The sequence below is a fragment of the Ostrinia furnacalis genome, unplaced genomic scaffold, assembly GCF_004193835.3.
Source record: "Ostrinia furnacalis isolate ACB-3 unplaced genomic scaffold, ASM419383v2 OfSCF3722, whole genome shotgun sequence".
NCBI classification, from domain to species: domain Eukaryota; kingdom Metazoa; phylum Arthropoda; class Insecta; order Lepidoptera; family Crambidae; genus Ostrinia; species Ostrinia furnacalis.
Genome location: NW_021133961.1, coordinates 1 through 21393, shown reverse-complemented (window position 1 = coordinate 21393; position 21393 = coordinate 1). Strand labels below are relative to the sequence as shown.

The 21393-nt window shown below is 44.3% G+C and overlaps 1 protein-coding gene across 1 annotated transcript; it reads right to left on the bottom strand.

Annotated features, from left to right (window-relative positions):
• Positions 1-251: 251 nt before the first annotated feature.
• On the bottom strand, positions 252-20845 carry LOC114358122 (ankyrin repeat and KH domain-containing protein mask-like; the record flags this gene model as incomplete). The annotated part of the gene is made up of 21 exons (XM_028311998.1): positions 252-617; positions 649-777; positions 833-961; positions 3274-3405; positions 3762-3851; positions 5037-5174; positions 6189-6409; positions 8053-8167; positions 9873-10035; positions 10534-10683; positions 11122-11244; positions 12568-12726; positions 13548-13696; positions 14284-14406; positions 15408-15554; positions 16153-16387; positions 16755-16855; positions 17113-17245; positions 18121-18358; positions 19359-19527; positions 20573-20845. Coding segments are annotated over 21 exons (3483 nt in total), but the record flags the coding sequence as incomplete, so codon positions are not given.
• Positions 20846-21393: the final 548 nt, after the last annotated feature.

Sequence of the window (21393 nt, the reverse complement as noted above, 5' to 3'; positions counted from 1 at the left end):
TCAATTTCTGCAAGTTTTATTGCTAGTCTGAACCTCGCTTTACATTAACACCACAACTTTCGTTACTGAACATAGGCCTCCCTCAATGACATCGCACTGTTGTTAGCGGCCTGCATCCAGCGCCTTCCTGCTGCCTTTATCAGGTTATCGGTCCACATTGTGGATGGACGTCCCACGCTGCGTTTTCCGGTACGTGGCCTCCACTCCAGAACCTCTAATTTACCAAAGACAAATAAAATGGTGGATTAGGCCTAATAAAAATGCACCATGTTCAACGCACCTGGTACCGGTCGTGGTCCGTGTGCGGGTGGTGCGGATGGTGCGGGTGGTGCGGGTGCGGCCAGTCGTCGCCGGCCGTCAGCTTCCAGGCGCGCTCGGTGCCGATGGGCCGCGGCTTGCGCTCCTCCTCCTCGCCCCAGCCCGCGCCGCCACCGGGCCCCCATCAATACAATATCTCCACTGACCTGGTACCGGTCGTGGTCCGTGTGCGGGTGGTGCGGATGGTGCGGGTGGTGCGGGTGCGGCCAGTCGTCGCCGGCCGTCAGCTTCCAGGCGCGCTCGGTGCCGATGGGCCGCGGCTTGCGCTCCTCCTCCTCGCCCCAGCCCGCGCCGCCACCGGGCCCCCATCAATACAATATCTCCACTGACCTGGTACCGGTCGTGGTCCGTGTGCGGGTGGTGCGGATGGTGCGGGTGGTGCGGGTGCGGCCAGTCGTCGCCGGCCGTCAGCTTCCAGGCGCGCTCGGTGCCGATGGGCCGCGGCTTGCGCTCCTCCTCCTCGCCCCAGCCCGCGCCGCCACCGGGCCCCCATCAATACAATATCTCCACTGACCTGGTACCGGTCGTGGTCCGTGTGCGGGTGGTGCGGATGGTGCGGGTGGTGCGGGTGCGGCCAGTCGTCGCCGGCCGTCAGCTTCCAGGCGCGCTCGGTGCCGATGGGCCGCGGCTTGCGCTCCTCCTCCTCGCCCCAGCCCGCGCCGCCCCGTCAAAAGCACGTCGATAGATGGCGTTTTTAAGGATATTTCTCACCTCTTAACTATTTATTGAAATTTAGTTTGTCACATATCGTCATAAATTGTAGCCTATATATTAGCCTGGGTTATAAATAATAATACTGTAAAGTTTCAACAAAATCCGTTTATTAGTTTTTGCGTGAAAGAGGAACAAACATCCAGACATCCAGACAAAAAGGTTACAGTGAGCCAACCATAAAAGATAGACATATGCTGTAGCGGACTTTTTTGTAGAACTTTTAAAGGGGAAAATCCTATCATACATAATTTATGCGAAACTTTAACCGTTTACGCAGCGTCAGCTCTCAAAAGGAAAAAAATCACTGATTTGAAACATTCTTCATTGGTGCTCCGCTCCTAGTGGTCTTAGCGTGATGATATATAGCCTAAAGCCTTCAGGGATTAACGGACTATCCAACACAAAAAGAATTTTTCAAATTGGTCCAGTAGTTCCTGAGATTAGCGCGTTCAACCAAATAAACAAACTGTGATTAATAAATTGCGCCACTACAAACCGTACCAACAGATGGCGCTGTTACGATCTTACTATGGCAAACTCCACCGCGCATACAATCCTGCATCGCGGTGACGAAGTTTTTTACCCTGCCCAGTATATATAGACAAACCAAGATTGTGTAAATTAAATGCTCTAACTCCTTATGGTGGTTGAGCGTCATGTTCCACAACTTCAGCTTTATAATATTAGTATAGACTAGCTGACCCGGCGAACTTTGTTCCGCCTTAATGGCAATAAATAAGCAGACTTTTTTTTTAATTTTGAACGGGATAAAAAGTATCCTATGTCCTTCTCCTGGCTCTAAACTACCTCCCTGACAATTTTCAGCTAAATCGGTTCAGCCGTTCTTGAGTTATAAGTGGAGTAACTAACACGACTTTCTTTTATATATATAGATTATTATTATTGGTTTTGGGCCTTCATTTGCGCCAGCTCGACCAGGTTTGATCTATTGTGGCAGCCCTTGTCTTTAGAGTTCACTGCTTAGTCCCGTTGAGTCTATAAATTTCCAGATTCTTTGGAGCGTGATATCTGCTATCTCATCCGGGTGCATGATGTGTCGCCCGAGATGGATACTTCTTTTACTCATAAGCGGGCCGCATGAGCAAAGAACATGCATGGCCGTTTCTTCTTCTGTATGGCAGAATCTTGGAAAGGAGGCTCCGGGATCAACACATCTACATCAACTCAGACAGCCAAGCCTTAAAATCCTTCCTTATCTAACAAAACAAACATAAGTAACTTAAAACTCAAACTATTCAACTACCTTGGAGTACTTATCCTATCCTATACCTATTTACATATCAGTCTCTATTGGAAGCAGACACAAGTTAGATATTGGGCGCTTCATAGTACCATTTTTCGTTTTAAGCGTTATTACCCTAAGTTTTCCTGTCCCGGATGGACAGCATGAACTCTACCACTATGTCTCTGTTATCACACATACTCATAAACCAAAAGCAGGTGATAGGTGAGGACTAGACCTATCGATTTCACCCCCATGTATGTTCTACGATTTTTCGTAGTTTAGAAGTTATCGTTAACTCGCTGTCTCACTCATCACGCATACATAAAAATGAGAGTTCCACGTAGCGTGCGTGAGCCTAGCGGTTTTGAATGAGGCCCGGTTTCCACCAAAGCGAAGAGAAGAGATGTTTTTGAACAACCAATCCGATTTCATTATTTCCACCTCCTTGCTTAGATTTGGTTCGGTAATATCATCTCATCTCCGCTTTGTTGGAAACCGGACCAAAAAGCGCAGAGAAGACCGGGTAAGACCCGATTTGTTTCTTATCGTACTGCAACATCAATTTTCCTTTACAAAACTTAGGGAACTATAAACCATATCCATATACAACAGTTCGAAAGCAGCAATTCGAAACAGTAGGCTGTATAATTATTAAAATTGAAGACAGAGATAGATTTTATTTTTATTCTATAGAGACTATTCGAATAAGCTGTGATTAGTCCTCTGTAGGCCTAAGATGCGCCCCGCTAATCTTTTATGGCCACGCGACGTCTAAAATCATCGATGAGATTTTATCACGGCGGGCACCCTAGCCTGGCAGGAATCTCTTAAGTGATCTTAGAAACAAATTATTATTCTTTAGAGAGAAAATTCGAAAAGCTATGATTTTATTTAGCTTTGGAGTTGGAGTCCCTTCGACCATCTTCAGAGTTTATATCGATCGCACTAGCAAGTACTTAGATAAAATAGATATAGTAAAGAGTGAGGCGACGTACATGCAGCGCGCTGCGACTGACCTGCGGCGGCGGCTCGACGCTGTGGTCGGCGGCCCACATGCCGCCCCCGGCCGCCGACAGGTCCTTGAACAGCGAGTACTCCTGCGCGCCGCCGCCGCCGCTGCCCGGTGCCTGAAACAACAGTTTGTGTTAACATTTCGAACATTACAGATTCGTGCTATAGGCCAGGGCCAAATAAATTATGTAAAGTTGGCACCACTGGCCCGTGACAGGTCCTTTTACAGTAACAGGTGAGCGTTAAAACGATAGATATCATTTTAAGTCTTTAGTTTTGTCATCAGCTTATTTAGTCGCTACTACAGGAGCACGACTCTGGAATTGGACAAACTGGAGGATTCCATTGGCTTTACATTGTCTTATTTAACTCAGAAACATGTTGATTCCCTAACTTAGAATTTAAGCGCCACTGAAAAATAGCTATAGTTAGGTAATTACTGTCAGTATGATTTCATACTTTTGATACTGACCTGTGGCGTGGTGTTGATGTGCAGCGCTGTAGAGGGATTCGATGTATTCTCTTGATTGTCGCTCCATGAGCTTGAATTATCAGGGCTTAGCTACAAACAAAAAAATACAACATCAGTAATACCGATCAAGTAAACAGTGAGATCATGAAGTCTATTAGAGTTATCCATTGTTTATGGATCACCTTGTAGAACAGATACATTCACTCATACTAAGAGCTTTATTCTAGTCGACGCAGCAATTTCTATTAAATTCTGGGCATTGCCCAATTCCTGTGTGCCTAAGTACAGGTTGACCTTTCTCTTCTAATTCTACTTATTTATATATTTTTGGGAAACATACAGTTACAATACAATATAATATAAACTGGAGTCTTTGTAGCACAATAAAGGTAATCAAAAATTTCATCATGTATGTGTTCTTTACGAGGTCATTACGACTTTTACGGTCAGCTTCACAATGCTGATCTATAGTTAAACAGATATACAGTGTGAGTCACGTAAAAGTGTACATATGAAAATAGATGAAACGAGACCTATTTTTGTCGACAAAAAAGAGGTCAAAAAATTTTTGAGATTTTTTTTTAATTTTTTATAGAATTTTTTTTTCTTCCAATTACTTATTGTAAAAAAAACGTAATAACTTTTAAACTAAGCGGTATATCCTGATAAAATAAAAACAGCAATAATGCTAAATAACAGGCGATACTAAAAAAATACATAAAATACACAAAAAATAATACAAAGTAATAAAAACCACCGGTTATAGGGGCATTTTTTGGAGAAATTTATCAAATAACCAAAAAAACACGAATTTAAAAGCAGATTTTTTTCAAAAAGTATCATTTTTTAGTATTTGTTGGCCTTTTTTGTGTATTTTATGTATTTTTTTAGTATCGCCTGTTATTTAGCATTATTACTGTTTTTATTTTATCAGGATATACCGCTTATTTTAAAAGTTATTACGTTTTCTTTACAATAAGTAATTGGAAGAAAAAAAATTCTATAAAAAATTAAAAAAAAAAAATCTCAAAAAAATTTTGACCTCTTTTTTGTCGATAAAAATAGGTCTAGTTTCATCTATTTTCATATGTACACTTTAACGTGACTCACACTGTATTATCCGAAATGTTATTTCCTAAGTATGATACTGATCTGTGTGAGAGAAAGAAATAAAGAATTAATTTATTATTTACTTTACGAGGAGGTCAAGACTTTAGGTCTTTGTAGAACAAAAGCAACTCAAGGCAAAGTGCTAGCCCTATTAATGTTCTGTACCTGCGGCGGCCGCTCGGCGGCGGCGGGCGTGGCGGGCGCGGGCGGCTCGGCGTCGTCGGCGCGCGGCGGCGGCGACTCGCGCGCCTTCAGCGGGGACACGCCGCCACACGCGCTCGTGCTGCTCGCCGGGCTGCTGAGCTGTACGACATTGACGAATTAGACAAGTTTTTCTTTTAGACATTTTTATGACATGACAAATGAATGCGCATCTCTTCAGTCTGCCCGCGACCATGAATAATGCAACCGAGTTGAAACGTCGGGAGGGTAAATATCTGGTTTACCGTTATACAAGTGACAGTGATAATTTTATGACAAATGAAGCCGATCGAGTTCCTGAAAATACTTTTTATGTTTCAAGAAATAGCATAGTCGATCTATATGTTATAGACAAAACAGTGTTTCAGTGTCTGTAGAACAGATTGTCGAGTGACGACCACACCTTTGTATTGGAAATAAAGAAAAAACTGATGCGATGATATACGTAAATGTAACTCAATACAAAGATCGCTGCATGAATAATATGAAATCTACGTTCAACACCAAAATGACTCTGCTGGAATAAGTATGCATCTTCTATGGTTGCGGCAGCTATAACTAATCTACATCGCCCATCGAGTGCAACGGCGTGGCCACCATTTTTTTATTATTCACGTACTTGCAGAACGTGTCATCGCCCGCAGGCGCAGTGGTGGTGAGCTTTCCGAGCGCGCGCCCACGATGGCGCCAGTTTATTTTAAACCTTATTCTTATGCTAATAATCAACATACCTGCAGCGTGTGTCGTTTCTCAGCGGGCTGCGGCGCGGTAGCAGGCGCGGGCGGCGCTACGGGTGCGGACGCGGCTGGCGCGGTGGCCGTGAGTTTAGCAGCGAAGGTGTGGGAGCGCGCGCCATCGATAGTGCCCATGTCTATACTTGCTAGCGTATTTTAAACCTTATTCTAAGGTCAATAGTCAACATACCTGCAGCGTGGGTCGTTTCTCAGCGGGCTGCGGCGCGGGTGTTGGCGCGGGCGGCGCTACGGGCGCGGACGCGGCTGGCGCAGTGGCCGTAAGCTTGGCCGCGAAGTAAGGGAGCGCGCGCCATCGATAGTGCCCATGCCTATACTTGCTAACGTATTTTAAACCTTATTGTAATGCTAATAGTCAACATACCTGCAGCGTGGGTCGTTTCTCAGCGGGCTGCGGCGCGGGCGCGGGTGTAGGCGGCGCTACGGGCGCGGACGCGGCTGGCGCGGTGGCCGTAAGTTTAGCAGCGAAGGTGTGGGAGCGCGCGCCTACGATGGCTCCGGTATAGGATAGCGTGGGCTTAGCGGCTGGCGCTGGTACGTTGCCGCTAGCGCCGGATGACGACGCGCGCTTCTCGCCTACTGCCACTGTTGGATGAAAATTAAGTTGTAGTACGTAACTTACAGAAAGGGGTGGAGAAGATCAGGAGTAAGACAAGATAATAATTAACATCAAATCATAAATTATATAATTATGTGAGCGCGCGCCAATCGTATGCGGCGCGCACGCATATACTGACAAAATTTAGCGTGGATTAGCAGTGAGGTGCGCTGAAGTTTGTCAGTGTGTGCGTGCGCGCCGCATACGTATTGGCGCGCTCACATACAAACAAACCGCGCTCGGGCGTTTCTATGTAGATGACCTCCTACTCATTTGTATTTACTCTGGTTATATTCCAAGTGACTCATACAGGAAGGCAGTGGCCAAGATTAGACATACAACAGGACAATCAATTGACATGTAAATGTTTATAGATCGTCAAATTATCAAACCTCACACAAAATCCTGACACAAGGCCACTTGCGTGTACATTTTTGAACCCAGGAAAAATGCTATCCATCCTCATCTACCGCCAGAGCTCTACTAAAAACCTGGGGTGTTCAATCCTTTCCCGCTTAGTGGGACGGTGCCTTGTGAACTAGAAACCAAGACGCCTTGGGCGGGCATCTCGCGCTATATGGGTCCAACTTATGAATAACGTCGTCACGTCACGTCACATTAATCGTTATTAGAAGAGTAAATACAAATGAGTAGGTTATCTTCATAGAAACGCACCGGGCGCGGTTGTATGTGAGCGCGCCAATACGTATGCGGCGCGCACGCACGCACACACTGACAAAATTTAGCGTGGATTAGCGGGGAGTTGCGCCGAATTTTGTCAGTGTGTGCGTGCGCGCCGCATACGTATATTGGAGCGCTCACATACAAACCGCGCTCGGTGCGTTTCTATGAAGATGACCTACTCATTTGTATTTACTCTGTTATTACACTCGGCATCAAATAAATCGCACCTCCCGCGACAAACAGTTATCAAACGTATGCAACCCCACTTCTCACTAACATTGGTACCATTTGAAAGCATAGTTCTAAACTTCATTTCATTAAAGGAAAGGTTTTTACCCCAAAAATGTATCTTTAGAAGGATCCAGAGTCACTTCTTCAAGAAATAGGTAGTTACGCTTGGGCCAACTTTTATGGCTATAAAACTGTTAAATTGGGATTAATTGCTATCCATCTGTTAAAAAGGACACATATGATCATTATTTGGTTTTATAACCACAAAAATTAGTCTACTTGGTCCCATGGGTGAGCCCCAAGTGCTTTTTTTCAAGTCACATTTATGGTATTCCAGTTAATTGTTTATAAAAAAAAAAAATGAGTTTTTCTTTAAGGATATTTGTCGGGTGTAAGTCCAACAAATTAATAAGTATGAATATTTGTAAAATGGTTAAAAATGGTTAAATGGTATGCTGAGTACACGCGGCGATGGTAACCGAACGCGAACTAACTTAAAGATATTAAAATAATGAAAAGGTTAAAATTGGGTCAGATTGGTAAATGCTGACCGCACGCTTACGGGCGAGTTGAATGCACTGTACTTCGTACAATATTTATTGGGCTTTCAAATAACACCAATATTGTTGGGGCACCATGATTGTGTCAGAAGAAAATCTTTAAAGTTCGCGTCGCGGAAGGTGCGATTTGTTTGATGTTGAGTGTAGTTACTGACCGTGCAGACGCAGCTGCGGCGGGCGCGCGGTGGTGGCGTGCTGCTTGGTGGCGGCGGGCGCGCGCGCCGTCGGCGTGCTGCGGCTGCTGGCGCTCGCGCTCACGCTGCTGCCCTGCTGGAGAATCAATCAACAAGCTCATAACCCGTCCTCAAAGACGCTGAGTTATAGTCTATCCAATATAGCTTGATTAGAATGACAGCTGCCATCAAAAGTAACGACATAACTTTGTAGTAGCGATCAATGAGAGCTAAATATTGGCGGACAAGAAATAACTCACGTCTGACCTACAAACAATATTTTCGACGACAGTGCTTCCAATAAAAATGTTAATTTCGTGTAAATGCAGCGTTAAATTACACCAATAAGTAGTAATTCGAAATTATAAAAATCAAGCTAGAGTATTAACGACGTCTCTACAAGGTTATCTCGAATTACAAAAATGTTAGTGTTGGGACATATCGACAAATGTCATATTAAATTAAAACAAATTTTTTAACATATTTAAGTCAAGTTATTCGTTTTTCTAAATTTTCACTATTAAAAACCAAAAAACATTTCATTCTTAAATAATCAAACATCGGAAATCAATCACCGGTAATTTTTTGGGTATTCATAGCACCGTTGCTCTAGAAGAGATACCCACCGCCCTCTAGCGAGAGGAAAAAACCACTGAAGAACACTGATGATAATGACTACGAATTAGGTTGTACACCCTTGACATGAATTTTTAATTTTACTGTCTTTAAATTTAAATCATAATTGTCATTTTTATGAATAAAGATACGAAGAAAAATTGGGTGCATATTTATATCATTTTTTCGAAAACTTATCGATACATCTATGTGAACCGTACGAAACATACCCAGCACTAGTCACATTCGTTTGACAGCCGTCATTCTAATCAAGCTATATTGGATAGACTATAGTAGTGGAGTAACGCCCGTATTCACAAACGATGCTCGCTTAAGTGAAGCAGCAAATCCAACGCAGAGCGATGAATAAAGCTCTGTGATTGGTTCGTGTGTCACCTTATGCGTCCACGCGCACTGTGAGACCTCATAGTAAGGTTTGTGAATACGGGCGTAAGCAATCCTGTAGATAACTATTGTAATGTTAGTGACCATGAAAGTTTACATAATAAAGCGAATAAACAAGTTAGAAAAAGAGCGCTTTGTAAGTGAAATTGCAGAAAATCTACATCCTACGCCTGTAAACTATGATTATAATTATCCAAGAATAATTTAAAGAACAAAGTTCTTGCCCGCGACTTCTACCCGTGAATTTCGGTTTTCCACAGCAATACTTTATCGCACACATGTCTCCCTTTGATACTCTGTTTATCCTTGGGTCTTGATCTTGAACTTTCTCTATACCATGTTTGAAACTTATTAAGGTAACATGCAGATAGAGGTACTAATTATCCTAATCATAATAGGCATGGAAGTTTAGATAAGAATAGTATAAAATAATAATAATAAATATCCTTGGACATTTTACACTGCGTCTCTAGTCCCAAACTAAGCAAAGCTTGTACTATGGGTACTAGACGACGGGATAAACATACTTAAATACTTTTTTTTTGTAAATACATACATATTATACATAGAAAACACCCAGTCCAATACAAACAATTATGTTCATGCACACAAATGTTTGTACTGTGCGGGAATCGAACCCGCAACCTCTGGAATAGTAGTCCGTATCGAACCACTACACCGCCGACGATATAATGACGCGCGAGCGATAAGGATGGGTAGCTAGGGGTCATTGGACAAAATTCTACGTGCTCACAGACCGGGCTTTAGTATGTTATAGTTACCTTGGGCGGCGGCTGCTTGGGCGGCTTGGGCTGCGGCGGCTGCGGCTGCGGCGGCGGCTGCTTGGCGGGCTTGGGCGGCAGCAGCGCCGCGATGTCCGCCTCGGGGTCGCGGATCATGGCCGCGATCAGCGAGCCCGCCTGCTTCGTGGCCTCCGCTGAGCCCCTGGGAATTTAATATTATGTTAGTCTTGACTTTAGAATCATCAGCCCGGCCAACTTGATGATTTATCTTTTTGCTATTGTTTGGGGTCTCCTCCCAATCTCAATCTTCAGTCGCCGTTATTTGTTAGATCGCAATGCAAGAAGTCATGCAAAGTGATTACAAAAACGACTGAGGGAGAAGCCACACGGTGCGGTACGGTCGCGGCGCGGCGCCGATGTCGCTGCGGCGTCCTGCATATAAAAATCAATGATATGATTCCAGACGGTGAGCTCCGGCACCGCACCGTAGGCACACCGCACTTCGATTGAGCAAGACGATGCCGTGTGGCTTCTCACTATCAAACAAAAAGCAAATGTCTCGAAAACAAATGAACATCTTATGGTGATAAATCGTCTGCGCGTGCGCGCTGTTTTGGCACTATGCAGCGACGTCCTGTTACAAACTTAGTACTAATCATGTTGCAAACAATATGTAAAATCGTGCGATATTATCACTCACTTGATGGTGATGATGCGCTCGCCCTGGCCCTTGCTCTGCTTGTCGACCTCGATGTGCGCGCCGGTGGCGGCGCGGATGGCGTTGATGTTGCTGCCCGCGCGCCCGATCACCCGCGAGATGGCGTGCGACGCCACAGACACTTTCTTGCAGCTGTGAAAAGTATCATCAAGTCAGTTTATGCGACAATAGGCCACCGGTGTCGGTGTTGCACTGTTGATTCGAGAATCAGATCACGTGGAAAACGTATCAAGTCAGTTTTATAATAATTTGCGAGACAGGCGAGAATAACCTGACGGTGTCGGTGTCGTACTGCCGATTCGAGGTTCAAAGAACCTCGTCAAACGATGGACTATTAGGCTGAGTTGCACCACCTAATTTTAACCGTTACAATAACCGGTGCCTTTTGCATGGAGTTTGACAGATTTTAACACGAGCATTCATTTGAACATCATGTGATTTTCCAACATTTTATTATATTTCTCTGCTTGTATTTCGTGACCCCAAAGTTATTACACATAGGCATAAAATCAAATCCTCTGTAAAAGTGTCTCACTGAGATTTTAAAATATAGTTGCTATTATGACTCACCCCGGCTCGACGGTGGACAGCGTCTGCACGCTGGACTTGCGCACGACCTCCTTCCAGCCGTCCTCGCGCCGCCCGCCCACGCAGCCGCCCTTGGGCGACGTGCTCTTGCCCTCTGCCTCCAATCTGCATACCAAGCCACATTGTTACACTCGTGTAAGATAGCGACTGCTAAACTTATCACCGGGAACATGGAAGTGACTATTCTGGGCTTATTCCACTATTCCTCGTTGACAATCCCCGTCAACGGGGATTAGTGAACTTTTTGTTCACTATTCCCCGTTATTATAGGATTTTATTTTTAACATTATAAGCTCCAATTGGCGTTAACGGGGAATAGTGAACAAAAAGTTCACTAATCCCTGTTGACGGGGAGTTCGTTCGTTTCAGCCGAAAGACGTCCACTGCTGGACAAAGGCCTCCCCCAAGGATTTCCACAAAGACCGCTCCTGCGCCGCTTGCATCCAGGTACCTCCCGCGACCTTCACCAGATCGTCGGTCCACCTAGTGCGAGGCCTGCCCACGCTACGTCTTCCAGCTCGTGGTCGCCACTCAAGAACTGACGGGAAGTGTTAATGGGGAATAGTGGAATAAGCCCTATTCTGAATGTAATCATTTATCTTTACACTAATGCCTTGATCACACATACCGAGCAAACGGGCGAGACACTGCTTTCGGCCGAGTACTCGGTGTGTATGAACATTACGCCGAGTGCGCTCGGCCGAGTTTTTTGGCGAGACAGATACTCGACGATTCACCCAAATCTCTCGGCCTAGTATCATTTTACCTGTCTCGCCCATCCACTCGGTAGGTGTGATCAAGGCTTTACAGCTGCGAGATTGAGCAGCGTAACTCAAATTCCTAATTATGAGACTGTTGAGCTGATGATCCTAGTGACTAGTATAAGTTGTCGTTGAGAAACCGGCGGGACCACTACACAGATCGTTGTGGAGCTACACTTGTCGACCTGTAACTTTGTACTAAGTACTGCGCCTAATAGGCTGTTTTAAATTCAGTTAGGTATGCAGAAATTTGATATTAATAACCTGTTCCAAGATTGTTAACATAATTTGCATAATGATGACGAGTTGTAGGCAGTTACATATTTTTGCTAAACACCACCACAATAAATACCAATCTATTAACCCAAACATGATGCAGAAGAAGCAGTGGATGGATGCAATTATGCTACTGATAATTTATTTACGGCATGCAGTCCTGGTATACGACATAGCGACACGAGTACCATACAGACAGCATATCAAGCTAAATACTGAAAAATAATATTTTATTTCGTTGTAAGAGATGCTGTTTGGAACAATATTACAGTCTGATATGCTGCCGAATGTACTGTACACACCGTGAGGACGAACAAACTTGACACTGATCATGTTCCTTATGTCCCGTTACTAATGATATTTGATGTCGACAAATACAATCTCAACTTACTGATACTTGTGTGACTTTTTAACTTTTTCTGTCGTGTCAAACTCGTCCTTGTCCACATTGTGCCTAGTGGATTCGAACACTTGACTCTTTCTAGAGTTATTCCCGTATTTATTTACATTTTGTACTGTAATGCTCTTAGGGCTATCCTCTTCAGGTTTTCTGTAAGAACAAATATTTTATTCCTATACCCCCTTTTTCAGCACCATAACCTTATACATAACACTGTAGATAAGAAGTTAAGCATTATCCACACTAAAACAAGCATGCACAAAAATCATATTAACAACGATTAACTATCAGGAGCCCAACTTAACTTTAGTTTTAAATGCAAATTAACTACATGTCATTTGAAAGCAGAAAATTACTATCAAGCAAATTCCTCAGTACTTTCCAAACAAACTAAGAGAAATTCATTAATTATAAAACAAAGAAACCACACCCAGAGGTCAAGAAAAGTATCGACCTTTAGAAAGATATCAAACCAAAATTCTTATTTTAGTCTAGAGAGAGATGTAGTAAGTCAATATTCTGTCTGAACATCTACTAAGATGACTGCTTTAACATAAAATTTAATTAAACTAACACTTCTAAGTTCTAAGTGCATTCACAATGAACTTTACAAATAAGTGCAGTGCATTTTGCCTCTTTCTAAAGGTCGACACGACTAGCAGACTATTTTACTGAGGAATTCATTGGGGCCATCTCTACGCAACTGTTCAACTAAAACAAAGCACGAGGTTACTGTTATAGCAAAGCTTATATCTAGTCTGGTCGCTGAGCACGTAGAATTTTGTCCATTGATCCCAAGCTACCCATCCTTTTCGCTCGCGCGTAATTATATTGCTGTTGTGCTCGCACACACTGCGGGCGCCCGTCGCACAGTCGCGACAGCAATATAATTACGCGCGAGCGATAAGGATGGGTACTTGGGGTCATTGGACAAAATTCTACATGCTCAGAGACCGGGCTTTAGTACATACTTGTCTCTCTTCTCTTGCCGCGGCGGCGCGGCGGGGGCCCGCGCGGGCGTGGGGGGAGGGGATGCAGGCGCGACATTCTCCTTCTCTTTCTTATCCGCCTTGGGGGTGCTCTCCTTCTCTGGCTTTGTCTCTAGTTTGGGTTTTGTCGGCTGCAAAAGATACATATATCTGTACGTATCTATACGTATTTCTGATAAATAAAGTGGCAGGCACATTCTTTTGCAAGTTTTATATGCCACAACGGATTTACAACTGTGCGCATTAAAGCCTTGGGCAGACCAAACGCAGGGCAGTTTGAATGCGGGCGCAAGTTGTAATACAAGAAACTCTTTGAAGTATGTCACACCAAATTTGAACGCGGGCCCGCGCTCCAACCGCGCCGCACTGCATCTGCTGAAAGCCTGAAATACAAACGAGGCGGCGCGGGTGCGGGACAGAAGCGGCATGAACGCGGGCCCGCGCTGTTGTATTACTATGGCGGCCATATTAGCATGACACACTGGACGCAGGGCGGTAGCAGCGCGTTGAAAGCGGTTTTCGAATATTAAAATTTTTGACAACCGCCCGCTTTGCAACTGCTTTGAAACTGCGCTGCTTTCAGTGTGCCTCAGCCGCGCTGCAACTGACCCGCACTGCTTCTGACCTGCGTTTGGTCTGTGGAAGCCTTTAGTCTATTCTTAAAGGCATAAAATGACTGAAAGTTGATACAGATGATTTATTGGTTACTACCACTTACTTTGTCAGGTTGTTTCTTGTTGCTGGCTGCAGGTGGTGGGGGCGTTTTCTCCTCTTTCTTCTTCTTTTTGCACTTGGTGTTTTGCGCGGGGGGAGCTTTCACATCCGAGGAAGAGCATGAGCCCTGTGCAAAAATAATAATATTAATATGTAGCCGTAAAAGAAGTAAGTACAGTCAACACATCAATTTTCTACAATATGTCAATGAAAAAGTTCAAAAGCAGGAACTTTACGCTAGTTTCATCCACTGGCAATGTAATTTTAGGGCATCCATTGCGTGAAGCGAACGTCGAGGACATCCACTATCGTGCCGTGCGATATTCTAAGTATTTCACTAAACGTAAACATGCGCGTGAGGATTCAATTTCACGCAACAGAGGACCTTAGTATTGGCAAGCCTTAGTATTCTTGTTTTTGCAACATTTTTCTTTACTGTTCCACCCCTATTGGCTGTAGGGTGATGTTGTAGAGCCTAGAATCCTAGAGCCTTCCTCGATAAATGGGCTATCCAACACAAAAATATTTTTTGAACCCGGACCACTGTCTGTAGTTCCTGAGATTAGCGCGTTCAAGCAAACAAACTCTTTGTTATGTATGTTTAGAGGCTTCTTAGTATAGACTAGCGGCAACCCGCGACTTCGTACGCGTGGATCCCGTTTTACCCCTTTCATCTATCTTACGCGGTTTAAATTTTTTCATACAAATGTTTTTTCCCACTAACTCCCGTTCCCGTGGGAATTTTGCAATAGCCTGTTGTAACTAAGCTTTAAGTTTACTAAGGTACCTGCATGCCAAATTTCAAGCGTCTAACTTAAGCGGTTTAGATTTTTCATACAAAAGGATTTTCCCGCTAATTCCCGTTCCCGTGGGATACTCCTAAGTATACTATAACCTGCCCAGGAGTATGAAGAATAATTGTACCAAGTTTCGTTAAAATCCGTCGAGTAGTTTTTGTTTCTATAAGGAACATACAGACAGACAAAAATTTTACTGATTGCATTTTTGGCATCAGTATCGATCACTAATCACCCTCTGATAGTTATTTTGAAAATATATTTTATGTACAGAATTGAACTCTCTACAGATTTATTATAAGTATAGATAATATAGTGTGCGTGTGCGTACCTGCGAGTTGGCGTCGATGCCGGAGTCGCCCTCCTCCTTGGCGGCGGGCTCGTCGTCGGGCTCGCCGCCCTCGGAGCACTCGCCCAGCGCCTTCTCGCTGTACATCGAATTCTTGTCGTTCTCCGCCTGCAGTTTGCGACGTTCCTCCTGATACACATGGCGGTCAGATTACATCGTACCCCGGATGAAATGCGAATCGATAAGACCCGCGTATTAATGGGTAGTTGACACCAGTAACCATTATAGTATTTGAAGACACAACTTTTAAAAAAAACTTCAATCTAGCGCTGAAAACCGAGTTAATTCGTCAATGAAGGCTATCGTTTTTTGTACACAACCGTTGTCACTACTGGCAAGAGACTGGACCTTACTCTACAGTGGGTTCTTCCTGGTAAGTGCAAATTCTATAGTCCTTCTGCCGCTTCAGGGCCAGTTGGCGCCACTAGCGAGTGACAAAATTAAAATCATTTATTCAGTTTAGACTACAAGTGGCACTTATGAACGTCAAAAAAATAAAAGGTAGCCCTTATGGGGCACTTTACATGTCTCCTTATCTTTTGGGCCCTACCAGCGCTTCGAGACAGCACGTTACTTTACAGTTGCGCCGACTGGTGAGCGCGAAACCGATTACCCTCATTGAGTTTGTGATTTGGTGATGTCATAAACTGGTTTTGATCATCAAAAGTATGTAAACTGACTGGTATGTCAAGTGTCAACTACCCCGAGCTCAGCTGTCAATACTCACTGCCTGCGTAGTACCGACCTTCTTCTCCATCTTCTTCTTCTTCTTGCGTTCGCGGCGGCGCGCGGCGGCCTGGCGGCGCGTCTCCTCGCGGCAGCGCTCGGCGTCCAGCTCCTCGAGTAAGATGGTCGCGTTCTGGTTGGCGCGCGCCGCTTGCGTCTCTTTGGCCGCGCGGATCACGCGCACGCACTCCTGGCATTTCTCGAGGAGTTCCTTGTCCGATATTGTACAGATGTACCTGACGAACGTAATGCCATTATTATCAGGCTCCAGTTACAGAACAATCAATTCATAAAAAATCTGATCATGTCATGTTTTTTTTTAAATAGAGCTTTAGACATCTCAGTATTACTTTAATTCTACCACTGCTTCGGGAAAATAAATTAGCCAATGTTGAGAAGCAGCGCCAGAAACTCGGTCACCATTGTTAGTCAAGGGTTTACATAAAAAGACAAATTCTAATGCATTAACGTAACCATAATTACACACTACTAAAATTTTCTTGCCACAATAAGTTTTACATCCTACATTTATACAGCCTATCCAAAACTGAAAGATAAAGTAATGAAAAATATAAAGTATTAAGTAACGTTAGTAATACAAACCTTGTCATTTCCTGGTCAGAGGGGAATTGCGTAACTACGCCTACCATCCATTTAACTACTTTAGTATGGCCCTTTCTAAATGCGGCCATTAGGCATGAAACCTGAAATATAAATTAACAGTTTAGCAATCAATTAAATATCAATTTTCAATATCATTCTGCCATTCATCTCCTTAGGGCTGATTTTTCAATCATCAGATAACTTTTAACCGAAGAATAAGTTTGACATATTGACAGTTTCAGTATGGGAAATATGTCAAAATGACAAGTTTATTCTTCAGATAAAAGTTATCAGAAGATGGAAAAATCAGCCCTTAGACATTTTAACTTCATTTGTTTATTCTGTTTGGTGACGTCACCTTTCTATTGTCCTGCGAGTCGATGTCCGCGCCGGCTGCGTAGAGCATTTCGACGACTGTGAGGTGGCCGCCGTTGGCCGCCAGCCACAGGGGGGAGTTGCCTTTTTTGTTTTTCACCTCTACCGCCGCTCGCCTGGGGGATTACAGTTAGATTTTTGTAAAGGAAACTAGATAAATATGATGAAATTGATTATAAGTATGTGCTGTAACCCCACAATCCTAACACAAGTCAATAACGAGCAAGTGCCCTAATGAGTGTGCTATGACAAGTTACTGAATTTACATAAATACAATCCACATTTTTATATTTCTCATTTATGATTGAGTGTACTTTTGTAATTGACTGTATTTTTTACAATAAACCGCCCAAATGGTCCGATAAAAAAATGGAGGAGGAGGAGGAGGATTTAGACGGGACGCCAAGTCGCACCTAGAGATATCTAGACCTAGTCTGAAATGAGTGACGATAGGAATACAAAGAAAAAAAATATTATGCTATTGTTAACAATCCATTTCGGTTTTTGCTCTCGCTCTCATCAAATGGTGGTTCTTTGCGATAGAACAAGACAACATGACCGGCAATGGGTAGTTAACACTGTTGCCGACAGTGCGTACTGTAAGGCACATATTTCAAACGTAGCTATTTTGCATTGCGCACGGTTTCCCGCTACGATTTCTCTCTCTTGTGTAGACTCATGAGGAATGTGGTGTATCCGTTTTAAATTGTTTTGATCATTCGTTTAGTACAGCGGTTCTCAAACTTATTTAGTCTACTGCCCACTTTGAGAATAAATTATTTTTAGCGCCCATTTTTGTAGTCAAGAGTCGAGCTCACTCGGTGTCTAAGAGTCCTCCTAGTAGATGACGCCTCCCAAGCCTCTACACAACGTCCCGATTTTTTTTCTGGGTCTCTTACCGCCCCCCTTTAATCCTGCAGCGCCCACAAGGGGGCGTTATCGCCCACTTTGGGAAAGACTGGTTTAGTACTTAATGAGTAGATATACACACCTCTGCAGCAGCAGCTCGACGAACTTGGTGTGTCCCTTATCCGCGGCGATGGTGAGCGCGGTGTCGCGCGAGGAGGGCACGGGCGGCGCGTTGACGTCGGCGCCCTTGTCCAGCAGCACGCGGCCCACCTCGACGTAGCCGCCGCTGGCCGCCTCCATGAGCGGCGTGAGCCCCGTCTTGGCGCGGTGCTCCACGTTCGCCTTGCGGTCTAGGAGCAGGCTCACAACCTCGTGCCGGCCTGAGCGAGGAATGAGTTACGTTATACCTTAATTCTTTAGATATTTCCCTAAATGTAAACAAATATGGCCAACTGACATTGACGAATTTTTAGTCTATGTCAGTTGATCTACTAGTGATGCGACAAAATCTCTCGTTAAACGCAATTCTGTAAATGTCACATTTACGGACTGCAACAGACGATTATTAGATTTTCAAAGATCGTTTGTATAATTATTAAGATCAATCCCTCTTCTGATTGATGTTGAGATCAGTAATGTGATCGTCAAAATAGGATCTTCTTAATCAAAGGAAAATTAAATTTTCACAAGTGTTTGTTTACATCGATGGAACTTTCTAAAGAATTTAGGATTAGAGTGGAGGCATATTTTTAAAGTTTTACGTAAAGCAAGGAAACAACTGTTACAAGAAAGTTATCTTGTATAAAAAATCAAAGGAGCGTGCTCGTTCCTCGTTCGTTCATTTCAGCTAAATGACGTCCACTGCTCCCCCAAGGATTTCCATAACGTATCCTACAGATTGGCTAAATAAAATTGGCAGTGGGCAGGGCGCATAGCTCGTAGAACTATTCTGCGTAGGGGCGAAAAAGTTCTCGAATGACGATCATGGACTTTCAAATGTAATAGGCGTCTCACTCAGTGGATCGACGATCGAAGATCGCGATAAGCACCAAAATGCTAGCAGCGCAGGACCGGTCTTTGTGTAACGTCTCCCTTTTTGTCCCGCAGTGGACACCCTCTAGTTCAGCGGTTCCCGAATGGTGGTCCGCGTAACCCTGGGGTTCCGTGGTAAGGCCGCAAGGGTTCCGTAAAAAATATTATCCCGCGTTTCGTGACCGACGTTGTTCGCTCGCACCGACTTGTTTACGCACAAGGGAGAGGCAGTGCGTCCGGGCGGAGTAGTACGGGGGTTCCGCTAGGAAAAGTATAATCAATTAGGGTTCCTTGGCAAAAAAAAATTGGGAAACCCTGCTCTAGTTGACACAAGATAAGCCTAAATACCTTGGAAGCAGGCGAGCGTAAGCGCGGTGTTGCGGTTGGTCTCGATCTGCGCGTTGATGTCGGAGCCGCAGTCGAGCAGCAGGCGCACGGCCGCAGTGTGCCCGTTCATAGCCGCCAGCATCAGCGGCGAGATGCCCAGCTTCGAGCCCGTGCGGGAGTTGATCTCCGCCTGTGACAGAACGTATTGTATAGTCAAGTTTTACGCGACAGTCAAGCTAAAGAGAATTTAGAATTTCGTACAATGAGGGCTATCGTTTTAGCGCTCACCAGTTAGCGCCACTGTAGAGTAAGGTCCTGTCACTTGCTAGTAGCGAAGACAGTGGCACCAACTTGTGAGCGCTAAAGTGGTAGGAGGACTATCGCATTTGCACTCATCAAGATGGCGCCACTGTAGAGTAAGGTCCTGTCAATCGCCAGGAGTGCCAACTGTCAAGTATAAAAACGATAGCCCTCATTAGGCCCAGAACAGACGGTGAAACGCAACGAAACTGCAACTGCTAGTTACTTTTGAGTTGCATCTAAGTTTCTGCCATAGCGTCCGTTGAGAGACCACACATGACGCGACCAGTTTGAAACTTTCAGTTTCATTCATCAGAATCATCAGAAAGTTGCAGTTTCGTTTCACCGTCTGTTCAGGGCCTTACCCCAAGCTATGCGATCGGTAGCTTAGGGTCATTGCACGAAATTCTATTTGCACGGCGACCGGCTTAACACTTGAATGAATAAATACACTGTGAATTAAAAAGCTTCAGTCAAATCAAGGCATTTAACCTGCGTCCGGGTGCGCCAAAGTTCACCTAAATTTTCAACTCCGAAAATTGGAAGTCCGAAAATGTTCTTCCTAAAATTTTTCATCCTAACAATCACAATTCCTAACTACTCTGTCTCTAATGTTCATAATTCCGAATCATTCAACTTCATAATGTCATTAGCAATAAACATCTATTATACTTTTATTTGTTCTTCTAGATTTCCTCAACATAACCATATTTTACACTATTATTCAAAGTCATATCTTTTTTGTTTAGATTTCTTTCTTTGACGATATATTAAAGTTTCAGAAACGAATCGGTCCTATTCATTATTATTGGTTTAGGTTAGGTTAGAACTGTGACCACAACGCACGAGCCGAGCGAGCGAAGCCAGAGTCCCGCTCCAGTCATTCAGTCAAGTTCCAGAAACGAATCGGTCCTATTCATAATTATTGGTTTAACCTGGTGGTGCAACAGCAGCCGGATGATATTGACGTATCCGCCCGACGCGGCGAGCGACAGCGGCGTATAGTCCGACACGTTGCGGTGCTCCTTGTTGGCGCCGCGGCTGAGGATGAGCTCGACGACCTCGTAGCGGCCGCCGCTGCAGGCCAGCGAGAGCGGCGTGTCCTTGGTGCGCTCGGACTGCGCCTCGATGTCGGCGCCGTGGTTGAGGAGGATCTCGACGATCTTCTCGTGGCCCGCCGTCGCTGCCAGGATGAGGGGAGTGAAGCCCTGTGGGGTTGCAATGACAAAGATTAGTTATGAATAAACAAATCCATGTATAGCATAGCAAACATGTGAGTACACATCATACTGATCATGGTTACTATTTGTCAAAAATAGTTCAAAATTGGTGTTTATACGCTGTCTCAACACTGCACATAACTTCTTAGGACATTCCATCATTCGATATACTGATGACTGCAGATGGCTGTATGAAAAAAGTGCTGCTCAACGAGACTTACGTCTAGTTCTGTACTGATTGAAATGATATTGGTGATGTGTAGAATTTTATATTTTAGCTTCTGTTGTTGTTACCGCTTAGCTTTCCAAGAGCGTGGTGTCGCGTGTAGTCGAGACAGTATCTTGTCTCATCACAAAGCGTGTGAAATAGTGTGCCACCTTCAGCCTAATCACCAAGATTAGGTGAGTGAGATGCTAACCGGCCATTGTGGAAATCATTGGGGGAGGCCTATGTTCAGCAGCAGTGGACGTCCTATGGCTGAAATGATAAGTGAGGTGCAGGTCAAGAACTTGATTGTTGTAGTTGAAACAATCAC